This window comes from Tinamus guttatus, unplaced genomic scaffold, assembly GCF_059628265.1.
Source record: "Tinamus guttatus ecotype Peru unplaced genomic scaffold, ASM5962826v1 Tinamus_guttatus_pri_ptg000023l, whole genome shotgun sequence".
In the NCBI taxonomy this organism is placed as follows: Eukaryota; Metazoa; Chordata; class Aves; order Tinamiformes; family Tinamidae; genus Tinamus; species Tinamus guttatus.
The window spans coordinates 2,883,984-2,907,654 of NW_028288557.1; the positions used below are offsets into that span (position 1 = coordinate 2,883,984).

General features: G+C 45.8%; 2 protein-coding genes across 2 annotated transcripts; both read right to left on the reverse strand.

The window, feature by feature from the left end:
• Positions 1 to 462: 462 nt before the first annotated feature.
• KIFBP (kinesin family binding protein) lies at positions 463 to 8,814 on the reverse strand. The gene is made up of 7 exons (XM_088525531.1): positions 8,479 to 8,814; positions 8,306 to 8,404; positions 6,015 to 6,094; positions 5,742 to 5,925; positions 4,518 to 4,602; positions 2,320 to 2,429; positions 463 to 1,630 (listed from the first exon to the last, which is right to left on the reverse strand). The coding sequence occupies exons 1-7, from the start codon at positions 8,812 to 8,814 to the stop codon at positions 752 to 754; spliced, it is 1,773 nt and encodes a 590-aa protein (XP_088381657.1). The 3' UTR covers positions 463 to 751.
• A 177-nt stretch (positions 8,815 to 8,991) lies between these two features.
• LOC148596251 (nucleolar RNA helicase 2-like) lies at positions 8,992 to 23,554 on the reverse strand. The gene is made up of 14 exons (XM_088524812.1): positions 23,192 to 23,554; positions 22,689 to 23,049; positions 21,638 to 21,816; positions 20,906 to 21,023; positions 20,253 to 20,438; positions 19,365 to 19,510; positions 18,936 to 19,085; positions 18,061 to 18,222; positions 17,385 to 17,504; positions 16,829 to 16,902; positions 15,673 to 15,832; positions 15,097 to 15,231; positions 9,783 to 9,827; positions 8,992 to 9,246 (listed from the first exon to the last, which is right to left on the reverse strand). The coding sequence occupies exons 1-14, from the start codon at positions 23,552 to 23,554 to the stop codon at positions 9,049 to 9,051; spliced, it is 2,397 nt and encodes a 798-aa protein (XP_088380938.1). The 3' UTR covers positions 8,992 to 9,048.
• Between the last annotated feature and the right edge of the window lie 117 nt (positions 23,555 to 23,671).

The window sequence follows — 23,671 nt, forward strand, 5'->3', positions numbered from 1 at the left end:
CCTTCTTTAAAGCCCTGTAGAAATCTACTTCCATTAAAAATCTTCCCATGAAGTTGAGCAGGATTCAGCCACTCGAATGTCTTCACAGATCTTGAAGACAGTCATGTAGAAACACTGTCTCCCAGCTGTTTTATTCTGGCAAGGGTTGTAGGCGCGTACCCTATTTTAGAAGACGCAAGAAAATGGAATTCTAAGCACTGTGAAGCTTAGTCAAGCTAGTCCATTTATTTAGTCTGCATCAGTTGGATTTTAATTGAGAGAAAAAAAAACACTGAGCAACATTAAATACTGGAAATAACATAAAGTTCCCTTCATATGGATGAAGTTTATGTGAGCAAAGGTTAGAAAAGATAAAATGTTTCCCAGTTGGAAGAACATGCATCAAGTTTCTTAGAAAAAAATCTCTAGATCAACAGATTTCATTGAAATAAACAGTTTTCATAGAGTAATACACTTAGAAAGCAAACCACATGCCAAAGGGAGAAAGGTACAGCAGGAAACTTTTATATTTACACACAGGACAAGCAGTACAAAGAACGAGCTGGACATTCACATTTAGATTTCATACCATTAGTGTGGGTGTGCTACTAAACTGGACGGCTCTCGGGTTTTCACGAGGCTACTTTATTGTGGGCTCTAGCTGGAGTGCTGAACTCTACACAGTTCTGTTAGGCAGCATGGAAGCTGTCCTACAGCACTGCCTGCGACAGATACCATTTTAATATTGCACATTTCCTTCCAAGGCAAGGGTTTATATGAATGGGCTGAGTTTTGCTCTTAGCCTCTCCATTCTTGTTGGAAGAAGACCAACCATTTCCTTACTGAGTTCTAGTTCAGTTTCCACAGCTCGGACAGCATCTGGATACTTCTCACAATAGTCTACCAGAAATGTGTAATACTCCAGTGAGGTCTGCATATTTTCCAGTTGCTTTTTGCCATCCGAAGTAATAAGTTTACCGTACAGCCGGGCAATATGAAATTTGGCCACCATGGCAGGGCGAAGAACATCTTCCTCGAGCTCTTCAGGAAACACCTTATCTGGGTTTCTCAAAGAATCTAAGAAGAGTTCATAATATTTTATTGCTAACTGAGCTAGCAAATTGATTTTTTTAATCGTGTGGGAGTCTAGCTCTTCTAACCTGTTACCAATGGCTACCTTCAAATCCATCATCTCGTAATAGGTGTCTGCTAGCTCAAACTGCAGCTGCCTGCTGATCAACAGGTAGTACTGGGGGTTCAGGTCTGCACACAGAGGCTCCAGCATGTCTACGCGACGCTTATGCATCTTGCAGCGCCGCTCATAGTCCTCTTCAAAGAAAGCAAGTACCTTAAAGAGAGCACTGTGATCCTGAACAATCTCTATGTGGTCAGTGACGTAACCGTCAACCTGGAAGAACTCTTTTGCTTCCTGGACATAGTTCTGACCCACCAGGAAGATTTCTCGGGCTTCCTGAAAATCTAAAGGATACACACAGCTCACTTTCTCCTCCATGGCTAAGACAGAGTCACATATATCACTCGTCACAAAAAGGACAGCTTTTTTCCTGCCATTCTCTTTTTCATCCTCCTCTTTTTTCCTTTGGGCTTTAAGTTCTAATTGTCTGTCAAGATCCAGCTCTCCTATGTTATCCTGAAAAGAGAAAACATATTAATTAAAAATATACATGGATTACAGAGAAACACTACGCTGAAGCTTTTTGAATTACGGGCTACCTTTCAAACACCAACTAATCAGCAACAAGACAGAAAATATGGCACGTTGGCATATTAAACCTTATAGCCACTGAAGGCCACATAAATCATGTTCTCAACTCTGTAAAAACTTAACATTTAAGAACAGACACAGACAATTTAAGTCTGTCTGCCCTGTGAGACAACATAGCCAAAACAATAAGCAAACAACAGAGCCCAAAGACCCTGCTTCTGCAAAGCACTTCAGCACACGCAGAGCGTGAAGAACTTGACACGAATGAAACTACCAGCACACAACACTGAGAGGCTATTCCTACAACCCCTACAGTAAAGGGTGATCTGTGAAATCAAACCACAAGGAAATACAGCAGAGAAGAGGACGATCCCTCAAGTTTCTATACCAGCAGCGCTCTCAAAATGCTACAGAACTGATCTCCTACCCAGGCTTATTTTTAAGTGCCGCAATGAAGTCAAAAACACCCACCAGGCTTCCAGTATCTGTTGCCTTATTGACTGGGCAATGGTTTATCATTTGCTACCTATTATGAAGTGATCACCACCACAAATACCAACATTGATTAAATTTGTTTTCAAACAAGAGCAATTCCAGAACATATTTTCTGTTACCTCAAGTAATTTCCGAGCACTCTGCAAAAGATTCAGGCAATACTTGATCCAGCATCTCGCAATTTCAGCCTTCCTCTGCCGAAGGTCTTGTTGGTCTTGCTCTGCTTCATCTAATAAAGGGACATCAACACAAAAAAAAAATTAAGAAGCTTGAGCATTTTAATAATAACCTCAAGTGCTACATGCAAAAAATACGTTGTTACTTGTATTTAACAGGATTCATTTGTATCCATTGTTAGACAGAAGCATGTTCTCCTTGTTAGTTCATATAATAATTCTGTGAGCTGTCTGGTAAAAACCCATATAGATTAGCATGGATTTGTCATTAGCACTCAAGAAACCAAAACACCCAGACCATTACGTGTGCTTAAAAAAGCCTTTGATCTTGAAGATGTTCTACTGGAAAAGATTTGAATTTCCCTCTGCAATAAGAGAAAGGGTGATCTATTTTCTGAGATTCAGCTGCTTGCTGAGTCATTTCTGTTACAGCGTGGAAACTCCTCAGGATGATCAGAGTATTTGTCTCACAACAGGCCCCAACACTTGCTACCAGAAAAGGGAATAAAAGCAGGGGAAAGTGCCTGTGGTTTGTCCCCCTCGCCACAACGTAATACCTATTAGCCTGTAACTTCTGCATTTTCCTCCGTGTTGTCCCCCTGCTATATACCAGGGCCATAACTAGCAGAATTTCCAGAATTTCCAGAAACGAAAAAGAAAACCAGTTCCAGAAACGAACTGCCTGGTTGCTAAATATAAAAACAAACTTCAAGCTCAAGTTCACTAGCTTCAGTTTCAATTTTGTTCGTTACTGCCGATCAAGTCATTACGAATAGTTGTTGCTAACCTGGAAAGGGGCATTTTCTAAGTATCTCCATTTCACACCGAGATTCACATGCCAGGATGAATCCCGCTGGCGCGCCCGGAAGTGGCTAATACCGACTGTGTTAGTCTGTGACACTTCAAACTTCCTGCTCAGGGATCCCCATGTCACCAGCCGAGCCGCCCTTACGGAAGGGAAGGGAAGCAGGGAAACGTGCTCCATGGGAACGAGCACATGCATCCCTACTGCCTTTTAGCAAGGGGGGAATTACGGATAAAAAGTTATTTGCCTCATCCCCACCCCAAAACACAATCTATAAAGTACAATTTAAAGTAAGATTTCTGTTCTTAAATAGGAAAGGGCAGCAGAGTTCTTTAGTTCTGAGCTAAGAGATAGACCAAAATGAAGGTACCTCCAACTAAATAAAACTCAGTTGTGACTGCTCAGGTTGTATTTTAACCTGAAGTAGCAGCATCAGTGGATTAAAGAACTTGTATTCTAAACAGCTCATACCCCTAAACAGTGAATATATTGGTCAATTTTTAAGTTGGTTATGAACTGTCACTGGGGCTACGCTGAATACTTGCTCTCTCTTCATGAGTTAAAGGCCCATTTCACTGGAAGCTTTCAGTCGTCCAAAAGTTGGAATATGGAAAGCTTTGCTGTAGATAAGCAGAGCTTAAACATACAAGAGATTATTTTGAGTAAAAACACTCATTGCATATCCACAGACCCTTCAAACCATAGTGTGTCTTTAGAGGTTTCTTTTATCGATCTTGATGCTGAACAGCCAAGTTGCTCCTTCACATCAATACCCAAAATAACAAGGACAGTGCCTAAAAGCTCAAAAATAACCATTAATGAGGCTGCAGTATCCAGCAAACAAAGACACTACAGATACCCTCTAAGTCTCTGTTTTTAAGAGCTGCAGTTTCCCTTCCCCTTTCAAAACTATTCCCAGAAAGTTCTGTCTCATTTCACTGAATCATTGCCCTCCAGTGATTTAGAAACAAAGGTGAAACTGTGTTTTAAGCACATATACAAGGACAAGTGGGCAAACAGACACATTCCCATTATTGAAAAGCATACTGCTGCACATTGCAGTTTCTAATACATGACATGTTTAACCAAAGACAAAAACTTTTCTGATGATCTCTGAAGGATTAGCAAAGAGCACTTGAGTATCTCCTCAAGGAGTTTACACATAGCCGATCTCAAGCTGCAGTAACAGCAGCTCTTAAAAGACACTGTTCTTATTGTTAATAAAAAGATTTTTAGAAAATGAAAATTGGAATAAGCTCAAGACATAATTAGACTTCACTATTAATAGAGACGTTTCATTCACAATATGCGATAGAAAACTTTCTTGAAAGCTTACTGTCTTCAGCAGAAGGAACCTGTCCAGCTTGGCTAAAGATGACGTTGGCTGCTGCTAAGCAGTGTCGGGCCTCCATGAAGCATTGCTGAGAGGAACAGAAAGAGCACTGGTTATCACGGGTACCGAGCAGCGCGAGCGCTGCGGCTCGCAGCGCCGACGGCTACGTGAACACGAGGGAGACGACGACGGCATTAGGAGGCTTGGGAGCCTTTCCTGGTCATGGGAAAAAAACAAAAAAAGAGGTAATTTCTCTCACTGACTACTGAGCATGGTATTTTCTAAGCAACCTTGTCTGTGTACCTCAGCCACAGCAGCAACCCTTGCTTTTAACATGAGATTTATGCACTGTAAGCATTTCCACATGCTTCTCATCTACGCTACTGCCACTTCCTGACCCTGCAGGGTGAAGATTTTATCATGGGTGTTAGTCAGAACGCGATGGACATACAAGCCACTGTTAGGAGGCAGATTTAGATTCCTTTACTCATATCTGGCAGCCAGTTATTTAACGATTTGATCCCACCAAAAAGATACAGAAGTTACAAATTCTCATTGAAACGGGCATTAGCAAACATAGGGATTGCAGAAGGCCCTTAGGTATCAGAAAATACCATCTGGATAAAACTGGAGTTAAAAATCCCTAAATAAAACCGATGCCTTTCCTAAGATCCCTTCCCTGGATTATTCAGAGTCAATACGGATGAATGGAGGCAGCTACCATCTTACAGCTAGTTTCAATGTTCAGGTAGGCTCGAACAAGTCTTGAGCACACGCTAAAATATGAAAGGACGACAACTTACAGGCAACACCTGGTGTGCAAAATGCCATCCCTAAATCATCATTATTAACTTTTACTGTAGGAGAGCAACATAACTGCAGTTATAACAAAGAGCTTAAAATTATGCAGGGACAATCATTTCAAGCTTCACTTACAAGCATCACGTCACATCACCCCCGAAAGGTTCGTTAACTCTAGAGCTCATCTGGTGTCTACTGCCCTGTTCATTTTCCCCGTTGTCATCAAACCAACACAGGAAAGCACAACCACTCCATCCGTCTCAGAAAATAAACAGCTGCTTCACATCAGAAGACAATTTGTGGTTTTACAGAAAAACATTTTTAATTCAATACGGAGCCCTGTCTCAAAGAGCTGCTTAAACCACCGTTTCACTTGATAGCTACGTCCACGACAAAACTACAGCAGAAAAACATTATGCACGTTACCTTGGAGAGATAATACTGTGACAAGGTAGCAGCATTGAGTGCCCATTCTACCGGGTAGTAGCCACTAAACTCAAGCTGTCGCTTCAGAGTGGTATGACAATACTGGGCAGCCTTCTCAATCATCTCCAGGTGCTGGTAGACTTGTGCCAGGTAATATAAAGTGTGGGTATAGGCTTTTTCAAATCTGCAACAACAACGATCTCTCTCAATTTCTTCTCTTAAATATTCTCTCAGCTGCATGCTTAGGTGTGTGTGGGATGGATATGAGCCCACCTTTTTGATCTTTCTTGGTCTGTGAGTTTTTCATGTTCTTCCATGAAGTGTTCGCTGGGATCCATGGGAGGGTTTCCATCCTGTAAGAGAGCACAGGAATATTCAGTTAGCTACACTGCTTCCATCTTGTGACATCGTGCCCCCTCTTCTGGCTGCAAACCATTTATCACTCTTCAATCTGAAATTCTTCCAAACTTCCCCTAATACATCTATAGCCATCTGAAAGTCACACCTCTGAAGGAAATCGACAAAAAACGAAGATTTAAAGGAAAAATGGCTCCGTTACACGTGGAATTATAAGGTTTTTCAGCTTGTAGAAGACTCCTGCTTTGCATACTTTTAAAATAGTGGATGGTGCTTGGACAAGAGATACTCAAAATTCTACAGGACTATAAGCAGGTGTGTTTAGCTTGGACAATAACGATGTCTCATGACCCTAAAAGATCCTAAAACTGCAGGAATATAAAATAGACCAGTAAGATGCCCCAAGGAGCCTTGAAATAGGAGTTACCTGTTACAAACAGGAACAACAAAAAGAAGGGGCCATCAGCAAAACCACGAAGAACCATCGGTGAAGTTGTTTTCGTGCTCCTGGAGGCTCACACCAGCTCACCTTGCCTCCGAGCACACCTCAACCTTCCGAGTGGGCTGCTCCAGTTTAAAATATAATCAGAGTAACGTACCTGCTTTAGGATACTGGTCAGAATTGGGTGAGGCACACAGTCTAACTCAATAACAGTTAACACGCTTGTGCTGGAAGGTCCAGATTAGCCAAAGGAGCACCCAACTCTGCACAGAAGGGAATAAGCAGACACCTGTGCCCTGGGTGTGCGACTGACCTACTGCGCACCAAGTGACAGACCCTGTTTTAGGAACAACAATAACGCAACAGTTTTGCATCATGTTCCTGCATAAAAATTTAACATGAATTCAACCCAGCTGAATATGCTGTTTGCTTGCTGCTTTAAGTATGTGGCTTTTACTGCATTATCCTCTTCCTAATATAAAAAGCACAAAGAAGTAAAGAAAAAAAAAAAAAGGGCAAAAGAAGAAAAGCTCCCAAGGCTCCAGGCAGCAAAGCCCCGGGAGAAATAGTCACTACCTATTACCTGACAACAAATGCAGGTAACTTTACCAAAAAATAACTGTGTTTCAGTTAAATTCAAAGTTAAGATGCAAATATCTGACAGTGTTATTGAATCCGCTGAAATAATAAGGTAACATCAGAGTTCAATTTCACAAGCTGGAGCAAGAGCCAGAATCTTGGGTGTTGAGGAATCCAAGAGTATAAACACACTCAGATGGGTGCAAGTGTCAAACCTGGACATTCACAATTAACTGAAGCCTGTAGAGAAATGTAGTATTCTAGTTAGATGACCTGATGGAGAAGTGGAAAATACAGAGACAAGCTTTGCAGCACAAGCGTGTGTTCTAGTCTACTACCTCTCTGATAATGTTAGGCTACCATGGCTACAAAGAGTCGGCAAGGGGAAGCAGATGATAAAAACTGACCCACTCTAAACTTGCTAACGAACAACCCGCACTCTGAACTAAGGGCGTGTAAATTTTGGGCTGCAGATTCACAAAACCAGGTTCTGTGCAACCTGCATGGCTGTTCTGAAGGCCCAGATGACAGCGCTGTTCTCTGAGGACACACATGTTTTTAGTTTGTTCAGGAACTGGCCCTGAGGCAAGTCAGTCCCTTGCAAAGGAACAGCTTTGCAAAGGGAGCAGAAAAAGAGAGTCTTTAACATGCAGCACAACCAACAGCTCAGAGGGGTGTTCAATACGCTCAAGGGGGTTGGCTATTTGGAAAACCACCTTTCTGAAACGGACCTACACTATTTTGCTTCTGATGAAATGCTGCATGTCAGTATTGCAAGCCAGAGCAACAGCCTGCAAGTCAGAGCAATCCCACGGCAAACACCAAGCAGTTTTATTTCTATTTCCTACAGAAAGCAATGGCTTAATGCTTGCCTGCATTTCCAAGATAAGGCCAAGAAGTCTTAATTTGAAGCCGAATTCTACCTGGCTTTCGTTTTGGATTAGTGATTCGCAGTGATTCGTTTCCAAAAGTAACAGAGCAACCAGTACAACGCTCGGGAATCCACATGTGTTTTGAAGATGGCTAACACCTTGTCACGCGAAAGGCCCCCTAGGGAAGGAGGCTTGAATACGAGACATGTAAAAAGCAGCGTTCGGGTGAGCCACAGCCTTCTCCGTTGAGGAGAACCCAGCCGGACACCGCTGCAGGCCACAAGCCGAGCGTGCCGCGCGGGCCACCACGGTACCTCCTTCATGTACTGGTGGTACAAGGCTTCCGCCGACTCCAGGTACGTCTGAGCCGTCTTGATCTCGTCCCGCTCGGACCACAGGATGCCCAGGTTGTTCTGAGGAGAGAGGAGGAAGGGGGGAGCGTCTCCCCGCCGCGCTCCCGCGCGCCGCGCCGCCCCTCCGCCCGCACCTGCGCCTGGATGTAGAGCGCGACGCAGCGGCGGGAGAGGCGCTGCGGCTCCAGCAGGCGCGTGCAGCGCAGCAGGTGCTCCTCGCCCGCCGACAGCTCCTCCGTGTCCGCGTGGTTCACGCCCAGCTCGTACTCCAGCACGGCGCGCCGCACCGCCTCGCCGCCCTCCTCGGCGCCGCTCAGCAGCTGCTTCACCTCCTCGAGCAGCGCCCGCGCCGCGTACTTGGAGCGGAACGGCTCCGTGGCGGGGTCCTTGCGCGACTCCACGGCGGAGAGCGCGCGCGCGCTGCGGAACTTCTCCCGCGCCGCCGCCCACCCGTCACCCGCCGCCGCCATCTTCCCTGCTCCCCCTCCGCCCGCCGCCATCTTCCCTGCTCCTCCTCCTCCGCCCGCCGCCGCGTGACGCGCGCCGACCAATCAGGGCGCGGCGCCTCCCCGCCGCGCCGTGAGGCGCCGCCTCCCGCCGGGAAGGAATAAAAAAACAGGAGAAAATCCAGCCTTTTTTTTTTTTTTTTTTTTTTTTTTTTTTTTTAAACTTCTCCATAAAAAAACAGCTCAGTCCCGCGGCCGTCAGTGAAAAGATCTGTTAAAGTTCTGTCCCTGGTTGCCGCTCTTAAATCTGTTGTTCCTGCGGAAGCCGCCGCGATCGCCGTGCCGGCCGTTGGCAAACCTGGAGAAGCCGTTTCCTGCCTCGTGCGGGAGCTCCTCCAGCTCGGGCAGTTCCTTGGCCACAGACATTTGCCAGCGTCTGGAGTCCTGCCACTGCTCCTGAAAGCCGGGCGACACAACAGGCTCAGGAGGCAGCAGTGACAGCGCATGGGGGCTGCCCAAGTCACCCCACAGGGCTGAGGGGCAGAGGCGCCTTCATGCAAATCCCCCCTTGCCAAGACAGGTCATCAGAGCCCACCTGGAGGCATCAGCAAACCCTCACTTAGCAGCCCCTAATGAGGGCTGGATAATCCAAGGGAAGAGAGGGAGCACAGACCAGAGAGCTGGGTAACCACTGCTGTTCTCAAATGCACTAGGCAAGTTCCAAACCCAGGGAGGAATGCGGAAATTTTAAGTATATAAAAAAAAAAACAACAAAAAAAAACAGGTAGTAGGAGGAGAACTAAAGACAAAGCCAGGCAGGAGAGGTATTTTGTAAAGGCTCCTGGTACTCCTGTGCATTCTTGTAAAATCACACACCTCTCCTCAAACCAGCCTGTGATAGCGTAATTCCTGTGCATCTCTAACACATCACCCTTAAAGGTTCCCAGAACAAATTCTGACCATAAAAAACAAACAAAAAACACTCCACGTACCTGTATGTTACTTAGTTCATCAACAGGGATATCGAAGCACACGCCCTGTACGTAAGAAAAACGACATAAATTTCTTTTCCAAAAAAAAACCATCTAATAACAGAAACACAAAACCAGAACTCCAGACAGGTAGCACCTGAGTGCTACACATAAGTACTATGAATAGCAACCAGAAGCAGCGGAACACGCGCTCTTTGCGGGCAGAGGGAGCTTCCCATTAGCTGCAGAAAGAGCAGTTAAAACGCTGAAGATCCTAACAAAATGCAGGCCCAGATGCTCTGACAGCAGCATTGCCTGTTCAAAGGCGAGACAGGCTTCGTGCATCCTTTCAGTGCAACAGTACACTGTTACTGTTAGTTCACAGTGAAAAAATAAAGGTTCTGACAAGCACTTTACATATAATTCTGGTGTGCATCATTAGGAGCAATGCCTTCCTTCAAGCAGATGCCTTAACACCTAGCTAGCATACACACTATTTTTGTACAGTGTAAAAATAGCAGTTAGAGGGTGTCATGTGATACACTGGCATTTTATGTGAAGGAGGAATGAGATGGGAGGATGGATGGAGTGAAACAACGTTTCCACACTGGTACTTCAGAACCATCTCAGTCGCTGCATAACGTGTCCACAGAGCGCATGCACAGAGCTCCCTTGCGCTTCGTAGAATCACAGAATGCTTAAGGTTGGAAGGGACCTCTAGAATCATCTAGTCCTGTAGGGTGCATTAGCAGGGAAGGTAGGGGTTAAATAGCTAATGTAGAATAAGCTGAGTCTTAGAGCACAAGGACCCATGATAACTGGCAGAGTCCGGATGTCTTGCTCATGGCAGGGGCAGAACCCTTGATAGATGGCAGGGTCTGGATGCCCTGCTCATGGCAAGGTCTGGACCCTTGATAGGTGGCGGGGTTAGGGTGCCCTGCCCTCAATCAGGATGATAGGGGGGCTGCTTATCCAGATGTTTTAATTCAGCAAAATAGATAACATTAACAAGAATGCAAAACAGGAAAACGGGAGGGGGAACACTCTTGGGTAAGAACGGTATAAAAGAGGGACGCTCGAAGTGGTCGGGGTCCATGGTGTGACCCCTGCGTGGGAAAGCCCGGACCCCAGCTAGCTGGTAATACTTATTATCTTTCTTCTATTAATAAAAGACAATATATCTATGGTGGTTGTCTCTCTCCCTGTCAGTTCGGATACCGGACCTAACATTTGGGGGCTCATCCGGGATCCGAATGCAGGGGAGGAGAAAGAGATAGAGAAAGATAATAAGTCAAGGGAGGCCTCAGGGGGTGAGAGTGAGCCGACAGAAATCCAGGTGGACGCACCGAAGGATAGTCGGCTGGAGTCTGAGGGAGACGTCCCTCAGACTCCCACGAGAAGGAAGGGTGGTTGGTTAGGTTGTTTGGGAACACCGTATCTCCTTGACGAAAGGAGACCGGTGTGGGAAGGGAGAATTCTGTTAATAATCGCCCTTACTGGTTTACTGGCAGTTGTATTAACTTTGGTTTTAAGCGACGAGCTTGATACAATGGGACAAGGGAAATCCACCCCTTTGTCATTTATGTTAAATCATTTTGGATATGTTAAACGTCGGGCACATAATTTGTCTGTAGAAGTGTATAAAAACTGATGGGAGGCATTTTGTAAAAGTGAGTGGCCAAGTTTTGATGTAGGCTGGCCGAGAGAGGGAAGTTTTGATTTAGAATTAATAAGGAGAGTAAAAGAGGTAATAATGAGACCTGGGTCAGAAGGACACCCAGATCAATTTCCATATATAATCACATGGGAGGATTTGGTTCTGTATCCACCCCCATGGCTGAAACCTCTTTTGGGGGAGGGTAGAAAAGACGGAAAAGTTGATATTTACGTAGTGAGAAAGGAAGGGAAAAAAGCAGTACTACCAGATTCGACCTTATATCCAGAAATATTAGACGAAGAAAGCAGGCATAACCCCCCCCTTACGTACCTCTGCCCGAGGCACAAAGGGAGGCGAGTAGTAGTGATCAAAGAAGGGGGAGAAGGGAGAGAAGGGAAGATAGGGGTCCCGCATATAGGACACGATCTCATCAAAGAGAAGATGAAGAAGGAATATCAAGTACCACCCATGCCTTCCCAGTTAGAACGATTGGAACAACTGGGCCACAGGGACAGCGTACGTATCAATACTGGCCATTCTCTTCTAGCGATTTGTATAATTGGAAAAGTCAAAACCCCTCCTTTTCCGAGAAACCGGGGGCGTTAATTGATTTATTAGAATCCATCTTGTTTACGCACAACCCTACCTGGGATGACTGTCAGCAGCTTTTAAAAGTGCTGTTTACGACCGAAGAGCATGAAAGGATCCTGACCGAGGCGCGAAAGTTGGTGCCGGGAGAGGACGGGAGACCCACCGGGCAGCAGAACCTTATTGATGAAGGATTCCCATTGGAAAAGAAATCCGAAACAAAGAAGAGGTTTTGCACTTGCTGTCAGCTTTGCAGAAACCAAAAGCAGTGGCAATTGTGCATACCTTAGGACATCAGAAGAAAACCGATACGATAAGTAGAGGGAATGCAGCTGCAGATAGTGCAGCCCGGCGAGCTGCGTTAGAAGGACAAATACAAAGGGTACTAGCCCTGACTCACAACACTTTAAGAGAAGAAGAGGAAATTGGAGAGGATGAATACACCCCGGAGGAGAGGGAGTGGATTCAAAAGGTCGCAGAAAAGCAAAGTGCAGGAGAACGACATTACGATACAGAAGGAAGAATGTTAATTCCTAAGCGGTTGGGACAGAAGATGGTGCAACAGTTACACAGTACCACACACTTGGGGGAAAGAAAAATGGGACTGTTAATAGAAAAGTTCGGGTTGAGATTCCAAGATCAGAGGAAAATATTAAGAGGGATAATAGAGGGGTGTCAAGCATGTCAGGAAATGAAACCATCGAGGGTCAGGAAGGTACATGAAGGTATAAGGGAAAGGGGTGGTGAGCCTGGAAGGCATTGGGAAGTAGACTTTACAGAAATAAAACCAGGTAAATACGGATATAGATATCTGTTGGTATTAGTAGACACCTTTTCAGGGTGGGTGGAGGCCTTTCCCACTAAGCAAGAAACAGCCCAGGTGGTAGCGAAAAAACTTTTGGAAGAAATAATCCCCAGATATGGGATACCGGTGAGCATCGGGTCTGATAATGGACCAGCTTTTGTGGCAAGGGTTACACAGGAATTAGCCCGAGCACTGGGAATCAACTGGAAATTGCATTGTGCCTATAATCCTCAAAGTTCGGGTCAGGTGGAAAGGATGAACAGAACCTTAAAGGAAACCCTTGCTAAGCTAGTAAAAGAGACTGAAGAGAACTGGGTAACAATGCTACCTTTTGCCCTATACCGGGTTCGGATAACTCCATATGTACTAGACTTTACACCATTTGAAATAATGTTTGGGACCCTACCCCCAGTATATCCGTTAGAGATAAGGAAGGGAATAACTAAAAACTCAGGAATGAGGAAAGAGATGCAGATCTTAAAAGAAATACAAGATGAGTTATTCCCATTACTACAAAACTGGTATAAAAGAAATCAGAAGGGGTCAGAAATGGATATCGAGATTGGGTGTGCGTAAAAAGGCATAACCCAAAAACATTAGAAAGCAGATGGAAGGGACCTTATGTAGTAATTTTAGTAACACCCACTGCCGTTAAGGTCGATGGAATAGGACATTGGATTCACCATTCCCACGTCCGGAAGCTAAACAAAGAAGAGCGGAAGAAAGCAGAGGAGTGGGAGGTCCGAAGGAATAGTAACAATCCTCTGAAATTGAAATTAATTAGGAAAAATGTACAGTAACACAATTTGGGTAATTATGGTCCTGCTAATTATGATTCTGAGGTGTTCTAATGGGATATACAACATAGAAGAGAGAAGTAATATGTGGGTGACTTGGGCAAATAACACAGGGAATCAGGAATTCTGCCTGTCCCTCACCACCGCTAGTAATCCATTCAGAACCTGCTTGTTTGGGAAGCCGGGATTTGATGACAACAGTTTTAAAAAGGTATACAGAGCGGCTATAGACTTCTTGCTCCTCGCCCATGGACAGGGATGTGAGGAGTTTGAAGGACTATGTTGTTTTAACCTGTCGGACCATAGCCAATCGATTCAACAACAATTGCGCTGGCTCAAGGAACACACTCAGAAGATAACACGGGAAGAAGGACTGATGGACGGATGGCTAGAGTCGTTGTTTGGAGGGTTACCTGGGTGGACATCAGGACTGATAAAAGAAGGATTACGCGTATTTGTAATTCTGTTATTACTGTTACTGTGTATCTGTATAATGTGGAAATGTGTAATGGGGGTAATGGAAAAAGCTACAAATCAAGTTAATTCTATGCACATAATGTTCATGCGACAAACTCAGAAAGATCGAGAAAGGATTCTCTGATATTAGCAAAAGAAAAAGGGGGGAATGTAGGGTGCATTAGCAGGGAAGGTAGGGGTTAAATAGCTAATGTAGAATAAGCTGAGTCTTAGAGCACAAGGACCCATGATAACTGGCAGAGTCCGGATGTCTTGCTCATGGCAGGGGCAGAACCCTTGATAGATGGCAGGGTCAGGATGCCCTGCTCATGGCAAGGTCTGGACCCTTGATAGGTGGCGGGGTTAGGGTGCCCTGCCCTCAATCAGGATGATAGGGGGGCTGCTTATCCAGATGTTTTAATTCAGCAAAATAGATAACATTAACAAGAATGCAAAACAGGAAAACGGGAGGGGGAACACTCTTGGGTAAGAACGGTATAAAAGAGGGACGCTCGAAGTGGTCGGGGTCCGTGGTGTGACCCCTGCGTGGGAAAGCCCGGACCCCAGCTAGCTGGTAATACTTATTATCTTTCTTCTATTAATAAAAGACAATATATCTATGGTGGTTGTCTCTCTCCCTGTCAGTTCGGATACCGGACCTAACACCTTGAGGTACTTCTAGACACTGCTCAGGTCCCCTCTCAGCCTTCTCTTCTCCAGGCTCAACAGGCCCAGCTCCCTCAGCCTCTCCTCATAGGGCAGATGTTCCAGGCCCCTGATCATCCTCATAGCCCTGCACTGGACTCTCTCCAGCAGCTCCACATCCCTCTTGTCCTGTGGGGCCCAGAACTGGACACAATACTGCAGGTGCAGCCTCCCCAGGGCTGAGTAGAGGGGCAGGATCACCTCCCTTGACCTGCTGGAGACGCTCTTCTTAATGCACCCCAGGATCCCATTGGCCTTCTTGGCCACGAGGGCACACTGCTGCCTCATGGTCACCTTGTCAACTTCCCCACGGCTGTGCCATCTTACCATCTTCCCCTTGAGGAAACGCATTGCGGATATTTTCGCATCCACTTCCTCCCCGAGCTGCTCCTTCAGCGCTCGCCACGCGTAGCTCATGGTCCGCATCTCTATGGAGCACCGCAGCACCATCGTCACAAAGCCCTTCCGGAGAAACAAGCAAGAGAAACACCTTTACAACACGAGGCTACGCCGGATGGACAGTCTGCAAGCCATTAACTGTTATGATCCAGGCAATGATTTACACAGGTAATGCTCTGCTTAACCCTAGGGCGTCAGCTTCCCAGGAGAGGCAACTAAAAGCCTCCAAAGCAGCCAAAGGCTTCCCCCTAACCTCACCTTCTCTAACTTAAATCTTTGCAATGATTCTTTTAACAATTGCTTCAAGAAAATCTGCCAATTGACTTCAAGTTTCTCTGTTTCCCACAAAATGCCTCTAGGATCTCATTTAAGTGAAGGAACCAGACACAAATCTGAAGCTGGACAGAGCAGCTATCCAGAAACCCCAGAACAAGATGCCAGGCTCAGACTGAACTCAAGCCACTCGTTTATTCATTTGGTGAACACGGACGGAACGTTACTTACCGCAGTTGAGTTGAGTAAAGAGCGCTGCTGAATGGAAGATGCCCCCGAAATATGAGCTAGAGCTGCAGCCAGGGCATCGACGGCCCCTTTTTCCTCTATCAGCTCTCGAGCTGATGGTCTGAAGTACTCTACTGCAGAAGGAGGAACCGCCTCCAAAAACCTAAAAGTTCAAAGGAAGGGCTTGAGAGAACAGCGTGCCAAAGGCCAGTGTGCAGTGCAGGCATGTACAAGACATGACAGATTTCAGGAAGTCTTTGAGACTATTTATGCCTAAAACCCTTGGATGTAATATGAGTGCTTCATTACCACTCATCTAACACAACACTTTGAAGGATGCTGAACACCCACTTTTTTGACCATTGAGCCAAGCCTCAAAATTGTGTGCAAAACTGGGGACACACGAGACACCTGAGAGCTTTAATAAAAACATTCAGCGGGAGGAGCCAAAATACCAGCACTTTTAAGGCCATGAACAAGGATCAACAAAAAAGTAGTCAGCAATTCTGAGAATCCCTTGCCATTGTCAAGTCCTACAACACTACCACAGGTGGAAGCTAGGCATTCCTTGCTCTCAGTAAAAGCAGATTAAATTGCTTATTTCCAGAAGAAGGAATAAGAACAAGCCAAAAAATTAGAAGTCTTCTGTTTTCCAGCAGCTCTTAGGTGCTATCTTTAGTATAGCAAGACTTCCCACCACTTCTGCATATGGTTTGGCATGAACTCAACATCATGCCAGCCTGCAAACTGAACTGGCCACATTCACCAGTGATGGTGGATGTCGATGCCACCATTTCTGCCAAATGTAAACAGAGCTACACAAGAGTAAAAGAGGAGAACACTCTCGACAAGAAAATCATACACACACACACACAAAAAAAAAAAAGCCCAGGATGGGGCTACAACAACTCCTCGTTATACAAAACATTGCTCTTTAAATGTTGCCACTGTATCATCATTTGAGGAGATTTCCTCATACAATGACAGTTTCCTATTCTGACAGTGATAATTAATTTATTCTGCTGTAAATTGCAGTTTTATTTTGCAACTGACTCTGACAGCGCTGGCAAAGACCTGCTTTGGCCTGCAGGACCAATCCCTTAAAACTGCATTAACAGTGTTGCTGGTAGGAGCTCTAGACAATGTTTAAGACACTCACTTTTTGGCGTCACTACTTGAAGCTTTAATTATGTCTGTGGCAGAAGGAACACCTATACGCTTGAATGTAATCCCCTGAAATAAAAACATGAATAAGTAGATAAATAAAACAGATTAAAGTATTTTTAGCACTCAATAACTGAGCCCTCTCTGAGCCACATTTCTAAGGTCTCTATTGGTGTTTGGTAGAACACTAGCAGTCTTCATTTAAATGAAATTTTAAGCAAGAATAAAGTGGTTATTTTAATTCCTGCCTTTTAAATCTGGAACTACTTTGTAACAATTTAAGCACAGACTGTAAGGAAAGGCAGGGTCTCTTCCCTACTTTCCTGTGATTCTATCCATGCTGCCACTAACGGATCAGTGCCATCACAGGAAACTCACGATAAATCAGAGTGGGTTGATACAGAAAGCATTTCTAAATCCTTACCAAAACTCATTATTTTCAGCTGCCCCACAGTGCTGTGGCACTCTCAGAGCCACAAGCAGCCCCCAGGTGCAAATTCTAAGAGTGCAGGAGCAAAATAATTTAAACACAGGTGCAAGGCAGAACTCACCGCTTTGTGCTCCACCTGTTTCAGCAGGTCTTCTTCTCTTCTCTGATAGAAGCAAATACAGATCCCTGTCCGGCCAGCACGCCCCGTGCGTCCAGAACGATGGATGTAGGAATCAACGTCCTTCAGATATTCAGATTGATACGATAAACTTGATGTCAGTTAACACTGCTAGATATTTTGCACATTTTAAGAGAAAGAAAATACAACCTAAATTCTAATTTGGAAGTCTAAAAATCGATACGTAAAGTTTCTCTACCCAAACCTGTTACTACAAGCACACTACTGGAGATGTGCTCCTTGGGGTTGCACAAACACTACTGATGTGGAGTTTTGGAAGTAAAAAGATCCGCTGAAGTTTCAAAAAAAGAAAAATGCCACATGAATATTTTAGAACTGTTATGAAATTCGATCTAACCAATACTCCAAAGGGATTCAGAAATACTGTGGAAAGGATGTCAAAGCTATCTAAAGACCTTTCTAGGGTAATGGAAAACACTCGCTTTTATTTTAATCACAGTTCAATACTTAAGAGCTTATTTGGAAAATTCTAGACACGTATTTATAGCAAATCCACTTCACTGGTATATCAGAACATAATTCCCACAAAACAAAGCATTAGCTCCTTGTTCTGCCGCAGGAAAATAAATGGCAATTTCAGTGTCTCCCAGGGACTTACCTTAGGAGGTGAACACTGTACAACAAGGTCAACTTCAGGAATATCCAAACCACGGGCAGCTACGTTTGTTGCAATAAGGACTTCAAATGCACCATTTCTGAAACCTTTTAAGGTGATTTCTCTCTGTTTTTGTGGAATGTCACCATGCAATGACTGGGCATCCTGTCAACGAAACAAACAATAACAATGTCATTTAACAGGAGAGCTTAATTCCAGAAGTGGGAAAATTTGGTGGTAAAATTCAAAATGTTTTGCAACTAAAAATACTTCTGCAGATCATACCAAATGAGTGCTAAGCCTCCTACTTTGGGGGCTGATCCTTTTCTGGACCAATGATACAGAGCAGTAGTGAACTATCTTCTAGACAGCTGACAGGAGACTTTGCTCCCTTGCCTGTAAAGCTAACAGAAGATGATCTGAACTGCATTTTTTGGGGGGACAAGAGGTAGAGCTAAAGTATTTGACAAGCAGAAAGGGCAGTTACAAGCTCAGAATGCAAAAAACTCCACAGCAAAGTGGAACTTATTGGCACAACAGAGTCATGTCACATCCCGACACAAAACCACAAAGTCCTTACTGGGTCTAGTGCAGAAGCATCAGGGTGAATCAAGATAGTTCCTATAGAATTCTAACCTATATAAGTGTATGTCACGTATCAAATACTGAGCAAGATGTGCTTTCCCACCGCTGCTCTTCTCCCGTAATTTGGAACTGATTGTAAGCAGGATAAATAATGCTGCCAAGAGAGAGGAATCCAAAGAGTAGACTAACACGAAATACCAACGACTTAATCCATATGTCTGCAACCTCCTACTGCCTTCAGGATATCCAAATCCAAACAGGCTCAACTGCAGCTCTCCCTTCGGGGCCAGTACCTGTTTGAGCGAAGCATTCAGAGCCAGTTCATTGGCCTCCTTCTTGGTCTCACAAAAGACTATGGTCCGCCCGTGGCTGCCGCTGTAGACCTGAATGATGTCCCCAAGAACTGCTGGTCTCTGGGACCAGCGACACTGTATGGCCAGGTGCTGTTTGGGAAAGAAAGGAAAGAAGCTTCTATGTTAAACACAAGCTATGCATGGGACACAAACTAATGTCAGGTCTTCGGGGGAAAAATGAACATAGATATATTGTAAAATAGATCTAAAGCTTTAACTGCAACTACTGCCCCGGGGGAAACCTTTTCTTTACAGACAATTGAGAGAAAAAACATTTCACAGTTGCATTTGGAAATTCAGGTGCAGAGGCCAGGTCACTCGGACCGTATCCTCTGAGGACCTGCACTGTTTTACAGCAGAATCACTCACCTCCACAGTTGTTGCAGTCCTTTGAGTCTTCTTTCCAATCAGGTCAATTTGTTCATATTCACCTTTCATGTATTTTTTCCCTACATCATATACCCAACGTGGACAAGTTGCAGAGAACAGCAGCGTCTGAGGGTTATCCTCAGAACCTGAAAGAAAAGGCCATTGCTATCAGTCATTACCCACTGCAGCAAGAAAGCCTGGAAGCAACAGAAACATTTTCACTACCTTTTATACACCGGAAGTAAAATTAACAGTAATTTGAACTGGACCAGGCTGAAATCTTGACGAGAAATGCAAGATGCATTTCTAGATCTTCAGCTAAGTAAGTTTGGGATCATGCCTGAAGTCCTTTACAGACCTGGAAGGTGGGCTGAAAAGTACACTTTTCAATTCCCGGGGAAGAATTAGAAAATACAACGGGCTACTCCACTTTCAACCCCCTGCCCTTTCTTCATTTTCAACCTACGGACAGAAATTCTCTAACAAAAATGGGCGTAGAAAAAGTCCTGGCAAGTTTATCACTTTTTATAGCACAAGCACAGCGTAGTTAATTCTAGTGTTTCAGGGAGATGAGGTATCACCCTAGTTAAAAACAGCTTAACAGCTTGAAACAGGTTTTAAAAAGAAAAAAAAAAAAAAAAAAAAAAACACATACGTATTTGCCAGTCACTCTGTTTGTATGAGCAGGAGTGTAGAGACTCACAGCATCCCTAAGCCTATTCCCAGCCACCTCTTCCAGGTGGGAGAACAAGAACTTATTTTATTATTTTTTCCTTCCAGTGATGCCATTCCAGCCATTTGCCCATCTATCACCTTCCTCTCAACCTTCTCCAGCTCTAAATTTCTCCCCTTCTGAGATTGGATACTAGCACTGATGCTGGAATTTACCTTTCTTATAAGCAAATCCTAAGATTTCTTCTACTTGTTCAGCAAAGCCCATGTCTAACATGTGATCAACTTCATCCAAAACAACATGCTTTACAGCAGAAAGATCCAGCTTGCTATTTTGAATGTGGTCTTTAATCCGCCCTGGAGTTCCCACCAAAACATCAATGCCACTTTTGAGGAGATCAACTGGAAAATAGAAAGACAAAGATTGTGTCAATATGCTAAGAAACAACAAGATCAGTAAAAAGCTCCCAGTACAGAGCAACACTTTCAATTTTAAAATGAAAAAGTGGAATTCTTTCTTTTCCACATCTACCTGCAGACAAAGACATACTCATGAGCAGAGTTCTCTTTTCCCTGCATAGTCAGTCTCAGCATTCAGCCACTCGTAAAACATCAATATAAAAACCACCACCAACAAAAGAACAAGACTGTAAGTCACTAAGTCACTTTGCAGGTCTACAACCATTCCTTTGAGGAGAGATTTACTGGAACTAAAATAATTCAAGCTCGGCTGGGGGATTCCTTTAAAAATGGTGCCACAGCTCCTGACTGAAGTGAAACTCTGAGGGAATAAAAGCCATTTTTGCTCCTGAAATGCATTTGGAGATTGTCAGCTCAAACCCAGTAGCGACCTGTTTGGATTTACTCACACTGTGCTTTGTACGGTGTTCCTCCATAGAAACAAGCCACAGAAAGCTGCTTTGTGAGATTCTGGAAATCTCTGGCTACCTGAATGGCCAGCTCCCTGGTTGGCACAAGAACCAGCACCTGGAAAAGGGGAAAAGACACAGAAATGCAGCTGTGGTTACAAGAGACAGTGAGCAGCAGAGAATGAACTTCTGCAGCCGCGTTCCCCTGTTTGGCAGGAACCACCCTAGGTTTCTGCTGTCCCTTTCAATTCTTATCAGTCTGTAGCCCCATTTTACACACAGGTTGCAGAGGGATCCAAGCAGCCCCCTCATTGCAGTGACACTTCCTACACCACCTGGGACATGCACATCACAGCCCCACAGTTAGCAAGAACAAACAGAACAGCGCTGCAGGGAAGTAGGATGCGGGGGACACGTGGATTTTCTTAACTCTCATGCCAGATAAAAGAGAATCTTCAACAGCACAGCTCAGTCATTCAGGCATGGTGGTGGAAGGGAAAAACAAAAACTCACCAGCCGAAGCCTAAAAGTGGTCACAAGAAGCCCTACATGTGAAACTTGTTGTCCCTGGGATGCTACAAAAACTTTGCAACACTGTATCTCCTGATCTGGAGAAAGTACTCAGCACTGCAAACAGCAATAAGGGAGCAAAAGTCCCAGAGCAACTATCAAAGCACTTTAAAACCACCATGCTCAAAGGCTATGTTTTTAACCCCTAAGCAGGGATGTTACTTTTGGTGCACGGCCTCTTTTCCCATCCTGTGAGACGCTCTGAAGCTTTTCAACCAGCGGAATAGCAAACGAAAAGGTTTTCCCGGTTCCTGTCCGAGCTTGAGCGATCAGGTCTTTGCCGTCGTAGATGGGCTGGAAAGTCTTCACTTGCACAGGGAACAGGTATTTTACACCTCGAGCTGCAAGGTAATCCAGAAAGGTTTCGTGAAAGGCTGCTAAACCTCTGCATAAGCTAAGCAAGCGATTTAAAGTCCCCATATATAACTAGTGCAAACACACAACACACATCATGTCTAATCTGGTATGGGACAGAGATATAGAAAACATTCATCAGTTTGTTTTCACTCCTAGTGCAGGTCAGGAAGTATTCCCCCCAAACGAGTATTCACAGAGAAATAACAGCCTTCCCCCAAAAAAGTCTGGCATAAACAGAACTTTTTTTTTTCCCCCTGAAACAGCTCAAGATTATTATAGCTTGGTTTGAAGGGCAGGCAGAGATCACCCTGTTTTTAAATACATTTTAAAACAAAAGAGAGATTTTTGCACAACACAAGCAAAATAACCTATCCCAGTGAAACTTCTGAGCAAGGAAAATATAAAGCAATTCAATTGCTTTACATTATTTATGTATTTTATATTTGCTTTATATTGCAATAAAGCAAAAACAGAATTTTGTCTGAGGAACAAGAATTGTACATTAAGCAATGGGAACTCCTCAGAGGTTACTTTCACTAACCAAACTAATCTGGAAAAGTGAAAAATACCAAAAGTAGAAAATACCAGAAATAGGAGAATAGCCAGAGACACCCAGTCCACAGGAGCCAAATAATCCTGACATGTGAAACGCAGTTTAGCGATGGCACTAGAAGTTTAACGAAGTTTTCTCCTGTTACCAGCAGATCCTCAAACAGCACGTGTGCACGTTTGTTCTCACCCCAGATAAAACATTTAGACGATTTAGGCCTGTGTTGAAACCCTGGTTTCAACAATGCTGCTCTAGTTAACAGCCCAGTGCAATTCCCGACAAACTTCTTTCCTGACGTGAACTTACCCTTGAGAAGGTTGATGGTGCTCGGGGAAAGAGGGAAGTTGGAGAAGGCGCCTTCCTGCGCTTCCTGGGTCAGCTCCTGGGAGGATGAAGCAGAACAACGGGTTACCCCGAAAGGCGGCTGGGCTCCGGCGTGGGCGCCCGGCCGTGCCGCTACCTCCGCGTCCTCGCCGGGCTGGGCGCCGCGCTCCCCCTCGGGCTCGGCCTTCTTGCCCTTCTTGCTCTTCTTGGCCTTGGGCGGCTGCAGCTCCTCCTCGCCCGGGCCGCTCTCCTCCGGGTCCGGCTGCGGCTCCGGCAGCTCCCGGGCGGCAGCCCCGCGCCGCTTCAGCTTGCCGCGCCGCGGCGCCTTCCCCTGCGGGCCCTCCTCTGCGTCCTGCGGAGAGACACGCTCGGCTCGGCTCGGTTCGGCTCCGCGCCGCCCGTTAAACCGCCGCTCAAAATGGCGGCGCCGGCCGCACGTGGCGCCCGCTAAACCGCCGCCCGCTAAACCGCCGCCCGCCGCGCACCTTGGCCTTCCTGCGGCGCCCGCGGCGCGGCGCCTCCTCGGCGGCGGGCGCCTGCGGCTCGGCGGGGCTGGCGGCGGGGCCGGCGGCGGGCATGGCGGCAGCGGCGGCGGCGCGGAGCTCGGCGGCGCAGGCGGCGGGCTCGCAGCGGCAGCGCCAAGGGCCGCCCCCCGGCGCCGCGGCGGCGCGCAGGAAGTGAGGCGCGGCGGCGAGGCCGCCCCACGGGCGGGACGGAGCCGCCGCTGCCGCCGCGAGCCGCGCGATGCCCCGGGGCGCTCCCGCCAGCGGCCGGGGCAGCGGCAGCCGCCGCGCCGCGAGCCCCCACGCCGGGGCCAGCCGCGCCGCGCTGCCCCACGCGGCGCCCATGGCCGCCCCCACCGCGACGCACCGGCACCGGCCCCGGCAGCGCCCGCGGCCGCGCCGCCCCTTCCGCCCCCCACGAGGCTGCGTGCGCACCGCTCCGCTTGTAAAATAATATTTTAT